Source organism: Enhydra lutris, unplaced genomic scaffold, assembly GCF_002288905.1.
Source record: "Enhydra lutris kenyoni isolate GAN:26980312 unplaced genomic scaffold, ASM228890v2 scaffoldscaffold1, whole genome shotgun sequence".
NCBI lineage: Eukaryota > Metazoa > Chordata > Mammalia > Carnivora > Mustelidae > Enhydra > Enhydra lutris.
Window position 1 is genome coordinate 21,531,471 of NW_019154085.1, and position 15,758 is coordinate 21,547,228.

The 15,758-nt window shown below is 39.9% G+C and overlaps 1 protein-coding gene across 1 annotated transcript in view; it reads left to right on the forward strand.

Annotated features, from left to right (window-relative positions):
- Positions 1 to 15,758, forward strand: part of LOC111156350 (carbamoyl-phosphate synthase 1) — a 124,159-nt gene that overhangs the window by 91,507 nt on the left and 16,894 nt on the right. Inside the window, exons 26-32 of the mRNA XM_022517180.1 lie at positions 1,900 to 2,094; positions 2,519 to 2,586; positions 4,451 to 4,526; positions 8,856 to 8,933; positions 11,444 to 11,551; positions 13,201 to 13,290; positions 14,372 to 14,542. Coding sequence (XP_022372888.1) covers positions 1,900 to 2,094; positions 2,519 to 2,586; positions 4,451 to 4,526; positions 8,856 to 8,933; positions 11,444 to 11,551; positions 13,201 to 13,290; positions 14,372 to 14,542 — 786 coding nt within the window. The remainder of the gene's footprint in view (positions 1 to 1,899; positions 2,095 to 2,518; positions 2,587 to 4,450; positions 4,527 to 8,855; positions 8,934 to 11,443; positions 11,552 to 13,200; positions 13,291 to 14,371; positions 14,543 to 15,758) is intronic.

A 15,758-nucleotide genomic window follows, 5' to 3' on the forward strand; every position in this document is an offset into this window, starting at 1 on the left:
CCCTTTTAAGACTATCTCAGAATTATTTCAAATAATGATAAAATACATTTGGTTAATATCTATGACTTCAGCAGTTCCAGTATTCATTAGGAGGTTATTAAGGCAAATACAAATTATTCCAAGATCAGTGGTCTATCAGTTATAATAATATTTTCTAATATTAATGACAATGTCTTATTTATGCACTTATAATGTATAAGGCCTTTAATGTTTATTATCTTATTTAACTTATATAGTGACCTTGTGAAGCAGGCAAATATTGTTCTAATTTTGCAGACATGAAGACTAAATGTTAGAGGGTGTTTCACAGAGACAATTAAGATGGGACTTTTTTCTTTTGAAATTCAGAAATTTTTCTTTATTCCTTTTATCTCCTTAAGCTGGAATTCTATTTCACCTTTTTCCTAGAATTTTCTTCCCATATTTCTATTAATAAAATATATTTATCCATAACAATATCTTACATACACATTGAAATTTTAAAAGTGTACTTCATGAGACCTTCAGGCTGTAATTGTTACTGAGCCATAATAGTAGTTTTTATTACCATGGTGATCATTCTATAACTAAAAGCAAAATATGATGCATTCTAGTAATTACTAAAAATAAAAAGTGAACATTTATTGGAAATGCTTATTTTAAGGAAATGGATGGGGCTTTTTCTTCTTTTTTTAATTTATTTTTTATTTTTTTTTTAATTTTTTTTTTTTATTTATTTATTTGACAGGCAGAGATTACAGGTAGGCAGAGAGGCAGGCAGAGAGAGAGAGAGGAGGAAGCAGGCTCCCTGCCGAGCAAAGAGCCCAATGTGGGGCTCGATCCCAGGACACTGGGATCGTGACCTGAGCCGAAGGCAGAGGCCCCAACCCACTGAGCCACCCAGGCGCCCCGGGCTTTTTCTTCTTGATTCATGCATGTACCCCTGGTTGATTATGATATATTCCTGGAGTGAGCTGGGACTCAGCAGTTTTATTTTTTTATTTTTATTTTTGTTTTTTTGATATGTACTTTTATTTTTAATCTGGAAGTCTTGACTACTAATAGAAGATTAAGGTTAAAGATTCAGATCCTGTTTTCAGGGCAATTAGTAAGGAAACAGGGACTAAAATCAGTTACTGGGTACTGTAGACAAGAGCTAAGGTAACAGGAAAGGAGAGAGGATGTAAAAATGGGAGGTAGGATTTAGACTGGGCTGTAGTATAGAGATGGTGGAGTTTAGACAAGGGAGAGGGAAAAAGGAGAGAAGTAGCAAAGGCAGGGGAAGGTTAAGTGGGCGGAAAGCTTGCTAGTGGGAGTGCACGTAGTTGGGGACACTGAGTAGGAGGTCTTCTTGGTGCTGAGAAGAAGGGTGACAGAAAAGGCTGGAGACTCTTCATTGTCCTAATGATGGTGATGAGTTTACACCTTGTCCTTTAGTCATAGGAAAACTTTGGAGTTTCCAGTATAGAAGTGACTTGGTGCATCAGTTTCGTAGGATGATTCATCTCAGTGAAGGCCTGGGCTGGAGGGCAACAGGAGAGGTGAGCATGAGGAGAGATCTCTGTCCATTTAGGGAATTACAGCAGTGGTCCAAGCAGCACTTGATTACAGTAGAGTGCATGGTGAAAACGTTAATTGTCTTGATTTCCTTTTTCTAACTGTCATACACATCAAAATCATACATTCCTGTGTAGTTGTGTGGAAGTCTGACATGGTAGTCATGTGTCGTTGTATGGAACTCTCAAACAGATTTTCACATGTAAGTGCCTGGAAAGGAGGAACGAAGTTCGTTTATCTCTTTGGGGGCATAACTTAATATTGCCCATGGATGGGAGACATGAAACAATCGCAACTTGTGAAGCAGTTGTTCATCCATCACGAAGTGGCCCTAACGGCCGATGTTATGGGTGTCTTTTCCAGGCGTGCGGTGGCTGCATCATCTCAGTGGGGGGTCAGATTCCAAACAACTTGGCAGTCCCTCTCTACAAGAATGGTGTCAAGATCATGGGCACGAGCCCTCTGCAGATCGACCGGGCTGAGGATCGCTCCATCTTCTCAGCTGTCTTGGATGAGCTGAAGGTGGCTCAGGCACCCTGGAAGGCTGTTAACACTTTGGTAAGGAGAGAAACATGGGTCTGTGTTTAATGTTGGCTTTCGAAGTGTTGCAACCCGAATGTTAACTACCACAGATGTTAACTGCAGGGCAGACAGGAGGCACTTAGGCTTAGTGACTTGACTTTGAAGTTGGTATATTTCCATGAGTGCAGTTAAATGCTGGTTATGAATTGGTAAGAGTATTCTCATTAAGATTCGGACAATGAAAGACGTTCAAACTATTTTTGAGCTTGATTGATACTTACAATTAGAAACTAGGAATTTTATATGTTTCCATGTCCAATTTACATTTTAATGGTGTCTTTTGAGAGAAAGAATAAAAGGAGTTGTGTTACCATTTGTTCTAAAGATGCCTTTCTGCAGTTCTATTGAGTGTTTTAAACTAATCATGTGCTTTTTTGTTGTTGTTGTTTCTATTAATTAGAATGAGGCACTGGAATTCGCGAATTCTGTGGGCTACCCCTGCTTGTTGAGACCTTCCTATGTTTTGAGGTAATATATTGTTTTCCCAAAGTAATGATTTAAAAATCAGGAGATACTGAACTGCATGCGGTAAGCTGATAGCACTTGGCTTTAATGTGTAGTGATTTGTAAATCCGCCCACACCCCCCAAACCAAGATGGCCAGAGAGAGGACCTATGCGTGGTCATTCAGCTTATTGCTTTTCTTTCAGAGGGTGGCAATAAGAGTCCACAGTCCTCCATCTTAGAACACGGCTTAGGGCATCTTGTTGCCCAACTGAGGGAGGGTAGTTCTACATTAGAGAAGAGAACAATTCAAAAACCCAAAGAGCAAAACTAAAACAAACCTGGGACATCTCTTTCCAGTGTCTGTTTTCTAGTCAGCGGAAATGGCAGCTTATCTCTGACTGTTGTCAGCACCTTCTGATGGTGCCTCTGGTTTGAATTTTTTGAGTTTTTGAGATCACATTTTTTAATAGATGAATCATAATGGTGAGGGACAGAGACAGTGAGGATCTTTTATATTAAACTTTGAAACGAAGTTCTATCATCAAAGGAGAAGTTGTGAATTATCACTTACTCTCTTCAGATGTTACCACATGTAAGGAAGGACTTCACGGAACAGGGGATAATAAGAGAAACACAATTTGCTGTGCACAATTTGCAAGTGTAAATGGAATTTGTGATGGGATCCTTTAAAATAATGAAAAATTTGAAATGAGGTAGAAAACTTCCCTTTTTATTTAAATGACATTTTGTGTAAATCACCGTCAAATATTACTTCTTCTTGGAGGTATTAATGTAAGTTAATTTAAAGAACACACAGACATTTGAGGGAGGATTGCAGAAAGCAGCTTGGACTACTGTGCTTCCTTTCAATCTATCTCTTTATTCCAGTCTCCTACACTGTGAATTATCAGGGTTATTGACTTAGCCTTCCTGTCTTAAATAGATGAAGACATGGGAAGCTCTTTATGCAAAAATATGTAATAGAGTAGAAGAAGCAAAGAATGCTGCTTTTTAAAAAGAAGTGGAAAGTAGTATTTTTCTTCCTTATTTTTTCCCTCTTACTCCTCCTTCTTCCCTTTGATCTCACTTTAAAAATATCAGAATTCAGCATAAATTGATATCATCATTCTTTCTCAAGCAATCAATAAGAAGGACACAGTTGAATATCTTTCAGTCAGATACTGTACATTATATTTGCAAATGTTGCTAAAAACTTTATACTTGTCTAACCTAGCTGGTAGTAGAATAACCTGCTTTCACAGCAGACCTGTGGGTTAAGATCAGACATGGTCAATGACCTCTGAAGGAACAGAGTAGGAGTAGGTAGATCCTGGGATATCTGGGTGGCTCAGTCGGTTAAGAGTCTGACTCTTGATTTTGGCCCAAGTCGTGATCTCAGAGTCCTGAGATCAAGTCCCATGTCAGGCTCCACACTCAGCAAGGAGTCTGCTTAAGATTCTCTCCCTCTGCTCCTCCCTCCTTGCTCTCTCCCCTGACCTTTTCAAATAAATAAATAAATCTTAAAAAAAAAAAAAGAATAACTAGATCCTAGCATGAATCTTGTTAAGGTTTAAGAATTACCTGGAACCAGCAGAGTGAAAGCACAGGATCAGAAAGGACAAACTTTGGGATACTGCTATCTCTACAGCTATGTCGTTCTCTTGGGACATCATCACAGCTATTACCCCTAACTTGAGTGACTCTACTTTGGTTGATTGTTCCGGTGATTAAGTGGAGTAAAGACTCAATTTCGAAAAAAGTATCTTCTTATTCAGTCCAGACTGAAACTAGAGATTGCCTGGAACTGTTCTGAGAAACAATGAAGTCTAGCATGCTTTTCCTCCAAAGTGGTGAAAGAAACTGACCCATCCTCTTCTTTTTTCCAGTGGGTCGGCCATGAATGTGGTATTCTCTGAGGATGAGATGAAAAAATTCCTAGAGGAGGCCACTAGAGTCTCTCAGGTAGTATCCGATTTCCTCCTTGTGACTTTTACTTCTACCTTATTTCAGTATTAATTGCTACCTTATTTCATATGTTTTTCTTTTCACACCATGTTAGGATAGTTTCCTCCCCACCTTTTTTTTTTTCTTTCTCCCTACTCAGTAGTCTCCTATATATGGTAATAAGAAAACTCAAATGCATTTAATTGTGTTTAGATCCTTCAGGTTAGTGGAAGAAGAAGACCAGCGCATATTTGATCGCAACACAGATCTGGTTTTAGCCTCCAGGAGTTAGGGCGTATAAATATCCTTCTTTGTTCATAAGTTAGATGCTGATCAAGTTACCCCTGGGGTTCTTAGCCTCAAGGACTGCCTAGCCAATCTCATCGTGTTTCAGTGAGGGCTTTCCTGGTTTTTAATTCTCACACTTGGAGAGACTCTGGCTTAGTTAACCCTGCAATTTTAACAGTAAACCCCTTTGCTCACCTTTTGACTTTTTTTCATTTTGATATATTCCATTTGTCAGTTAATAAAAATGTTTATAATTTTGTGGTGATTCAACCACCTTCCTCCATTGCCCTCAGCTTTTACTTTCTCCCTTGGTATTACTTCAGTGTGATCCATTTAAGATTTACCCAGTGAGGTTATTGATCTGAAGACCTTGTACTGTAAAGGATGAAAATAATGTTCTCCTTTTAAAAGCTTTCAAAAGCTTGTTGGTTTTGTTGTTGTTGTTGTTGTTGTTGTTTTGTTTTTTAAGACAGAGAGAGAGCACAACTCATAGAGAATAGTTTGATGTTAGGCAAGTGGAATTTGGAGGGACCTAAAGAGTGAAGTCAGAAGCATTTCAAAGAGGAAGAAAGACCATGGGCTGTTCCTGCTCATGAAGTCAGACATCCCTTCTGTATGGTGGTTGCTCCCCAGGACATTGGGTCAGTGAAGAGAGTGGATAAGAGTAAAGGGTGAGAAAGACAAAGAGTGTAAAAAAGAAAACCAAGCAGATTTTGAATTTACTTCTGTGTGAAAGTCAGATAGCTGAGGAGGGCATCCCCTCAGTGGGTCAGTTTTCATTAATGCGGACTGGAGCAAGACACTTTCTTCTCTATCTGACTTCCTGCCAAGGGATCGGGCATGCTCTCCCGTTTGAAAAACCAATAGTTAGAACCAGCTGGGCTTGTGTAAATGAGGAAGCAGGTGCCCTCTCTTTTCTGCCTGGGACATTGTATCCCACAGGACCTCTACTCATTGAATAGTTTTAAAAATATTTTTTTCTGATAGTATATGAATAGAGCCCCTACTAGACCAAAGTTTTGTAATGGAGATGTCCTGAATGAGAACATTCTGATTCAGGTGTCCTCTTCAAAATACAGCAGAATCTGGGATACTCAGTTCAGTGAATCTAGAATAAAATCAGCCCCCATCAATCACTCATCTATTTATGTCTTCATTCATGTTTAGCACCTGCTATATTATGTATTATGGCATTGTTCTCAGTATCAGGGGCTACACTCATACAAAGAGAGATACAGTCTCCTCTCACAAGGGACTCTCTTTACTAGGGACATCAGTCTTCAGTTAATTACATGAAATATAATGAGCACCACGGTAAGAAAATACAGGATGAGGGTGAGTGTAAGTGTATTGGGGTCCATCCCTAAAGGAGGGTTTTTAAAATTAATTTAAAATGGTTGATTTAGAATTAACTTGTTGAAAAGTTTTCATTGTGGGTGTGAGTAGGAAGAAAGGGCAGCCCAGGTACAGGTTCAAAGCTGAGGGAAAAAATGGAGTTTCTAGAAACTGATAAAGTACTTAGTATATGGCTAGGACACTCCACATGGTGGAAGAGTAGAAGAATAGGCGGGGAATAGATAAGAGAATCTTGTCAGTTATAATGAGTTTGGGGCCAGACTGCTTTCACGGAAAAAGATTAGGGGCTATTGCTGTAGCTCAGGGTAGAGATGACAGCACCTTGGAGCAGGGTAATGATAGTAAAGATAAAAAAGAATTACATGTATTCTAGAATATTTAGAATGTTCAGTGAAGGCAATTAGTGAGTGAATGGAGTTAGAGGGTAAGAGAGTATCTGATAAAGGATGGCTCCTGAGCCACTGCCTTGGACAATTAGACAGATGGTGGTACCATTTATTAAAATAGGGAATGTGAGAAGGAGAAATTTTAGAGAAAGAAATCATATATTTAATATTTGACCTTTTATGGAAGATGCCTATGAGAAACCCAAGTGCAGATGCTTCAAAAGCAGTGGGTTATACAGATTTTAAATTGAGAATCAAGGTTTTGGTTAGTGATAGAGATGTACATATAATTTTGGAAATAAATAGCATATCATTTTAGAGTTTTGAGAAGGAGGCAATCACCAAGGTGAGAGTACAGAGGGAGTGAAATAGTGAAGACAGAGACGAGAGGGATACCAGCATTTAAGGGCTGAGTAAAGGAAAGGGAACCATGAAGGAGCCTGACAAAGAAATAAGAAAATGTAGTTTATGGATATCAAAGGTGGAAAGTGTCTTAGGAAGGCTGACAATGTATAATATTGCAGAAAGATTGAAATTTATTAAGAGATTTTCTTTCTTAACATGGTAAGGACTTTTTCATACAGTTGTCCAAATGGCCAGGATGGTGGATGCTGTCATTGCCCCACTCAGATCCCTTTATCTGTAGAAGCACCTGTCCCTAACTGTAGTGACAGCTGGTAATACTGACCAGCTGTACTTCTTCTCTGGGTAACTACTCTCAGTCAAATGGGAGCTTCTTCAGCATGGAGGCAAGATACCTCACCTCAGCACCACCCTCAAAACACTAAACAGTGAGCAACCTTTGCCTCATGGTGGGACTTACTCTGTGTTGCAGTTCATCCTCCAGAGGCCCCTGTGGAGTAAAGCCAAATTCAGTTTCCACTGAGACTACCGACATACTAACCTCTTCCTGCTGTCCCATCCTGCTTTTCTAACTCCCTCCATAAATCACTTGAACAAGGATTCCTGTCTCAGGCTTGGCTAGGGAAGCTAAGACAGCTGGTAATTTTTTTAAATCATGCTATTATCATCAAAATATAGGAAAAAATCCCATATAGGTCTCAACACAGCTCCAGTAGTCCTGCTGCAGTAAACATCAGATATTTAAAGAAGAGGGAACAGAGATGGAAAGGAATCTTTTTTCCCCCCTTGGCTAATAGATCGTTGCATGTCCAGTAGGCTTTTGAAGAAAAGGAAGTATGAAAATTTTCCTCATTTAATTGGAGAGAGAAGCTTCTTTATGGCATAAAACACTGGTTCTTTGGAATTTTCCACAAAATTCCTTTCAATTTCAAGTGTTCTACTAAAGGAGATAAGATATATTAAATTTGACGCATATGCATGAGATGAACTCCATGATGGTGGGCAAAGGGGTTTTGTGTTCAGAAGGACGGGAGATGTTTGGAGAAGGCTTAGGGAAGGAGGTAGCTTTTGTGTCAGGGCTTGAAGCATGAGTTGAGACTTGAAAGACACAGCTGAGGAGAGAAAGTGGGATGCATTTGGGGGAGAGAGGCATAGAGACAGGGAAAAGCAGGGTCTGATAAGAAGGCAAGTGGTGTGTTGCTGGTGCCTGGGGCTTCGAGAAGAGATGCCTGAACCCTATAGGTTGTGAGTCAACCTATTCATTTTGTCTGGAAAAAGCAAGCAGTTGTCCTAAGGTGGAGGGCATCACTGCACTGTCATGAAGGAACTGAGAATGGGGAGAACTTCGAGAAGGAAAAGGGTGTAAAACAGTGGAGAAAGGAAGAATGTTTTAAGATTAATAAAAAGAAATGCTCTAAATGCCATGCTTTAGAAGTGGTATAAGGCATGTCAGTTCCATGTAATGGATTCCATCTTGGACCTAACAAAACCAAAACAAAATGAGATTCTCCTCCTAATTTCTTTCAGTCTCCTGGAGAGAACTGATTTAGGAAATTGCAGCTCTTGGAAAAGACAAGTGTACAAAGAGAGAAAGAACTAGAACCAAGAAAAATACACAGTTATAAGTAAAATAGAGAAATATTCATAACTCCCCCATCCGACCCTCTCCTTAGCCCCCTCTTTCCTGTCACTCACTTAAAAGTCTGTATTTGAAATTTCAGCACTCATGTTCAGTTGACTGAGGACTCAACGACGGAAGAGAGACCCTCTCCCTCACTGAAAGCAGAGAATGACATTGTTATTACCCAACAAATTGGCTAATGAGTTTGAGTAGTGTGTTGAGCATTAAGGTCTTTGCAAGGATTACACTGAGATTTACTTACGGTATGCAATTTTCACTTGGCACTATACACATGTCAGCTAAGGATTCTGCCCTTCTCTTCCTCAATGACAGGAACACCCAGTGGTGCTGACAAAATTTATTGAGGGGGCCCGGGAAGTGGAAATGGATGCTGTTGGCAAAGATGGAAGAGTAAGTGCTTTACCCCCATCTCCTAGATCTCTGCCTTCCCATCAAGTTTCTTCCACCTGTCCCCACCCCCAACTTGCAGTTTTGAAACAGATTAGAGGTCCTGATTTCTACAAAACAGGTCTCTAAGAATAGTGAACGAGTGGCTCAGTCCAAAAATTTTCAGATTCACTGACAACTTAGTGTATGTGTCACAGGTATCATATATCCTGTGTTCATACCGTTAGGATTTCTCTTTGATGATATTCAAAATTAATTATCATCCTGTACTCATCATTCTTCTTGAATAGATTTTTCTCTCTCATTTTCTTTGGTCTGTGGGTTTCCTTTTATGTTTCAATGGGTATTATAAAAACATCTAATACTTGTCTTTCTGAAGTTCCTAATTGAATCCCTAGTTTTTCTCCTCTCTTGATTTCCCAGCCTCCACCTTTTTATTGCATTAATAAAGACAAAACTAAACAGAGTTGGGTGGATAAGGATAATAACATAAAATTAGCTTACCAGATCACATCTGTATTTCTAGTACAATGAATGCCTCCAACTTCAGTGAAAAATGAAAATGTGAAGAATGCTTTCCTTAGGTTTGCTAGTTGTACTAATAAGGCATTTATGAATTATCTTGATATATAGGAAGTAATGTTTTAGGGAGTCCGTGTCATTTTATTTGCTTTAATGAAAAAATTTTTTAAAAACTGTCCTTCATTTTCTACTTTGTAGATACTTCAAAACACTACTGAAAATGTTAAATCTTTTTGTCTTTTTGGTCTTGCAGATTAATAGTTCAAAGTAGGGTTGTTTAGATATGTCATGTGTATATATATATATACATATATGTATATATATATACACACATCAGTGATTATTTCTTACTACAGAATCATATAATCCTGAGTTTAAGCACCCTTAGAAATCATTTATTTCAACCCCATACCCCAAAGGATGAGAATTTTCTTTACAGCATCCCCAGAAAGGGGTCACTTATTTTCTGTTTAACAACTTTGGTTATACAGAGCACAGAAAGTTGTCAGACTGAAAGATGTCATATGGACATCTCATTTATTCCTTCTTTTGAGGTAAAGTCTGCTTCCCTGGAATTTTTTCATTCCTGACCTTCTGGCCTTCAGAATTGTAGAGCATATGTTTAATCTTTCCTCCTTTTCAACGTTTTAAATATTTGAGACTCAGGTATAAAATGAGAGCGATGTGATCATACTAATGTCAACGTGGAGAATGTAAGACTAGCCTGGAGACATATGTGTTTTTTTTTCAAATATAATGCTCGTCTGTTGGCCTGATTTGGCTCCAGCTTGCTAGGATATGCTCTTAATCTAAGCTTCTCTCAGACATCAACCATTGCTTATCATCCTGGACTCCTTCTTTTGGAAATGTTCCAGGTTACTCACAATTTTTTAAAATAGTCACACTCTGAAATGGAAATAGTGCTTCAGCTATATTATGATTCTTTTCAGAGATCGGTGGGAGTAGTGCCTCCCCATTTCTAGACACTATAAAAAAATCTGAATGCTTGCTATGCACTAAATATCATGTCAGACACTATATATGCTTTCTCTCTTACCCTTACAAACGTTCTACGAGACCGATACCATTGTTAGCACTGCCTTATCAGGAACCAAGGCTGGATAGATAAAGTACCTTGCCCAGGTCACAGAGCTCCTAAGTGACAGCAGGAGACTCCAGCGTTACTCTGCTTCAAGTCCATTTATAAATCTGATAAACAAATTATCTCTGTAATTTATTTAAGTCTTTTACAGTTACCCAATTATTCTCCCCGACTGTCAGCTTTATCACTTCCCAAAGACACACATGCTATTAACATTCAGGTTATGGTGACTGAGACCATAAACTTTGCAATGTGACAGATAAGGGCTTTAAATCTGACTTGCCATACAGCAGTCACATGGACTTGGGTTATTTCTTCTTATCTTGCCTTAGTTTCCTTACCTGTAAGAGAAGATAAGAACATTTTCTTCTTGCTTCCCCTTCTTTCTCAAATTTTAATTAAAAAAAATCTCTTGCTCTAGATCTTAAGTCTTCTATCTGGACCACCTAAGTTATACACGCATCTCGCTGGATAGTTACGTCTCCCATCTTTTCTAGTGTTTAAACCCTAACCTGGAAGGAAGAGATAAAGATCCCTCCAGTGCGCCCCAAATGCTTTAGCTGCCTATTTGTTCTTAAGTCAACATGACTCAGTTCAGCTGTCGTATTTTCCTGATTCGTACCCATTCTAATCAATGAAGGAGGGAGGTCAGCTCAGCCACTGTCACTGCCCCGGGGGCCGTCTGTCACTGTATAGGGAGGAGGCGAGTCCATGCATGTGGCTTTCTGTGGTCGTCTCACCCAAAGACTCTGCAGAGTAATTGGTCAATGCTCCAGGCATCTGTTAGAATGGGGTGGGGAGTGGGGGGTGGGGAGAGACAGGGTGGAGGGGCCGCATCTTCCCTGAAGTAGGTGCCTGACAACTCTTTCTAAAATCTTCTCTTGGCCAGGTGATCTCCCATGCCATTTCTGAACACGTGGAAGATGCAGGTGTCCACTCGGGAGATGCTACTCTGATGCTGCCCACACAAACCGTCAGCCAAGGAGCCATCGAAAAGGTCATGATTTATCAAGAAAAGTGCAAAGGGAAAAAAAGCAAAGATTAAGAAAAAAATTTTTTAACTAGGGAGCAATGTAGGACATGCCCCAGGTGAAATGCAATTATGAGGGGAATTTTCCTGTTCTGAGCCTGCTGGGTATCTCAGAGAGAACGGTTTCCTTCCTGTCCTTTTGAGCCCACTTGGTTGTGTGCTGGGGTGCTGGTTCTTGAGCTTCAGTGTAACAACCTGGGGAACTTGCTCATCTACAGATTGCTGGACTCCACCCCCAGTTTCTGATTCAGTAGTTCTGAGCAGGGCCCCAAGTTTGCATTTTTAACAAGTCCCCAAGTGATGTTGCTGTTGTTGCTGTTGGTCTGGGGACCCCATTTGGAGAACACTGCTGCAGATGATTCCCATGTTTGAGAGCCACTTAGGTGAGCAGCGTATAAAGCCGTGCTTCTCAATTAGAAGCAGGTATGCAGCAGTCACATAGGAACCTTCTGGAACCTTTGTTGTCACTGTCCACCCCTTACCCTCATCTCATACCAGCACTTTCTGATTAGGTCTCTTTCAAGCTCTCCTTTGAAACCATTGCTTTAAAGACCTTCCCAAGAATGATGCCTCAGTACTCAGTATGCTCTGCGAGGCAGCCTCAGAGACCATCACCTGAAATAATTCATGTGGTTGTTCCTTTACTCTTTAGGTATGTTAGGTCAGGCTTGGCTTTTTCAGTGAGGCTTACCCATAACCCGGCCATCGAAATCTAGGTAGGCCTGTCTGGCTGTACACTGGGCTGGATTCTGAAGGTCTCACCTTGTTCTCGATAGGAAGGCAGCAGGATATATTATTGTAACACCCGTTGCCTAAGAGAACAACATCCCTGGATTTCAAGTGTGCTTTCGTTGATCATGTCAGCATAAATGACCTCAAGAACTCAGATTTTTCGGAATCTCTCAGAGTTTGATATGCCATGGACTCTACTCCCTTTTATAACTAATTAAGCTGCTGAGTCCCTCTTGTAAAAGTAATGAACAAGGAGCTCTTGTTTCTTGCTGTCAGCGGCCCCTCATTGCATGGGTACCGCCTGGCTCCGGTTGGATGTAGGCATTTGTTTATGTGACATGCAGAGCTTCCTGGCAAGGAAATGTCATTTCTTTCTGACCATATCTACCCAGGTAGAGTCCAGGGCAGCAGAAAAAACACAGCAAAGAAGTCTCTCTGGTCTCTTTGCAGTGCCGTGTAATTTCAGGGCCTGCTTTTCTCGGTAGGTCGTGAGATTGATAGGAAGTTTGGACTGTGGTTTCTGGGGCTGACGCAACTGGATTGACAGAATTCCATTTAGCCCTCAGAGTAAAACCAGAGTGTACAATGGCAGGGAGATAGGGACATTTGGCAGAAAGATAATTTTGTCAAGCTATTTGTTCTTCTACTTGCTAGTTGGTTACGGACATTTAGTATGTATTATTATTTTGTTGATAGATGCCTGTTAGTGGCTGCTATTATCATTATTTTTATTAGTATTATTGCCATTATGACTGTTATTATTATTAGTGGAGGTGTAGCTCTCTGTCAAAAGAAAGTTTAAAAATCTAAGTCTGAGGTGTTTTCTTCGTGTTTTGTAACCAAGCTATGCTCTTTAGCACTATGTCATTGTCCTTTCGATCTAGGTGAAGGATGCTACCCGAAAGATTGCCAAGGCTTTTGCCATCTCTGGCCCATTCAACGTCCAGTTTCTTGTCAAAGGCAACGATGTCTTGGTAAGAAATGCCGAGGTGCCTGAGAGGACACCAAGCTGTGTTAGGTTATATTGGTTTGTGCCCCTCTGGTGGTCTCCTCTGTGACCGCAGAAGGAGCAGCCGAGATTCCTGCAGCTGTTCCTGTCTGAGTGTGGGTCGTTGCACAGCACAGACGGCCTGCCCTGCTGGAAGGCAGAGGCCTTTGGTGGCACTGATATGTCAGTCACCGTTATGGAAAGCACTCCGACCCACTGGAAAGAGGACCGCTGACTGCCATCTGTAGTACAGAAAGATGGACACAGTGACTATCTGAATATGTCGAATAGTCACAAATTGTATACACTGAAGTCTCAGATACTACTGATATACAAAAAATGTTAAGTCAACTAGACTAGTCTTAATTAGTCTATTTAATGTAACCAGTCAGTAACCAGAATTGGTTCAGCAGCATCTACTATGTGAAATCATATGGTGGCAATGAAGATGGATAAATCACATTTTTGTATTTTAAGATTTTTGTATTTTAAGTGGATCTTAAAGAATGGCTGGAATTTTGACAAATAAAAGAAGGTAGAGAGGACATTATAAACAGAACATCTAAGAGAAAATTTGGCACATTTGGGGAGATAGCAACTAGTTCAGTTTAGCAAGATCATTTTTCTAGGTAAATGGTGCAGGGCAATCTTGGAAAGTAAAATTGGGTTCAGGGAAATGGTACAAGATAACATAGAGAGATAGATTGAGACAAGAGAATAGAAAGCCTTCAAGGACCAGACTTTCATCCAATGGCCATTGGAAACCCAGTGAAGACTTTTCAGCAGGGACATGGCATTATCTGAGTTCTGCATTAAAATCTATCAGCAGTGTGTGGAGATGAAGTTGTGGAAAGCAGATGGAAAAAAGTCAGAATTCAAAGATAGGAAAAGGAAACTGGTTAGCCAAAGTGTGAGCAGCGGGGAGAAAAGGAAGAGTCTGGCGAAAAAAGAGCTGCCTCCAGTAAAAAACAGCTAGAACCCAGGTGACGGGGAGAATGTTAATATGTTGTCATTGGATGTCACCATCATTTCTCTTTTTTTTTGAATTTTGTTGTCTGTCTCTCCAGGTGATTGAGTGTAACCTGAGAGCCTCTCGATCCTTCCCTTTTGTTTCCAAGACACTGGGGGTAGACTTCATTGATGTGGCCACCAAGGTGATGATTGGAGAGAGCATTGATGAGAAACCTCTTCCCACATTGGACCATCCCATAATTCCTGCTGATTATGTTGCAATTAAGGTAACATGTTGCAATTAAGGTAACATAAAAATGACTATCAGTCATTTTTTTAAGTTTCAAGAAATTAAAGGAAAAATTTTTCATCAAAAATAATCTTGATGGATGCCTGGCTGGCTCAGTCAGTAGGAGAGCATGTGACTTCATCTGAGGGTCATGACTTCAAGCCCCACACTGGGGGCTTACTTTAAAAAAAAAAATTTAAAAATGTAAAAAAAAATAATTTTGATACTTCATGAACTTTCTAACTAAAGTGCTGGACCAGGGATTTATTATGTTTCCTTTGAATATACACACAGGCAACTTTATATCAATTTTTATCCATTTCAAAAATAATAAAAAAATCATTTAGAATTACATAACTTCAAAACCAACTAGCTGAGTGAATTATAAACTATGATATTGCAATTGATACACAGTAGTTTGGTTTGGTTGGTAAACAGAAATTCTGGACATATTTTGTTAGGATAAGGCTTGAATTGTGTCCCTTTGGAATTATGCCAAGACTTCAGGAATACATGGGTCTTGTAAAAAGTGTTACCTTGTGCTGTTGGTTAAATTCTAACTACCTTGGCCACCTTGCTTAGTTCCTATTTTCTTCAGCAGCACAATTTTTCCTCTTGAAAGGCTGAAATAGCCGTTGCTATTCACGGTAGTGCCACGAAGGAAATGAAATTGATGGCACCTCTGTGAAGATTATTTATTTATTTGACGGACAGAGATCACAAGTAGGCAGAGAAGCAGGCAGAGATAGAGGAGGAAACAGGCTCTCCGCTGAGCAGAGAGCCCGATGCGGGGCTTGATCCCAGGACCCTGAGACCATGACCTGAGCCGAAGGCAGAGGCTTTAACCCACTGAGCCACCCAGGTGCCCCTAGATGTATATTTCTAATAATACTTTAATAATAAAACCATTGAGCTCCTCTAGCTGCCTCAGCACACCCAGGCACAGAGTATTTATAATTATGACTTTACTTCATTAATCAAGTATGAGGATTAGTGAGATACTATATAAATATATTCGAATGTTTTAGGAAAAACATAAGATGGAATCAATTTATATCATGGGATGTATTTATGTGACATTTATATATTTTGGATGCCTTCAAAAGATTTCCATTCCTATATGTCCTAGTGACCCGAGTCATAATTGTGTTACAGCTGAGACTCTGACTTCTGACTTTTATAGTGGAAGCTTTAAGTTGAAGCTATAAATTAAA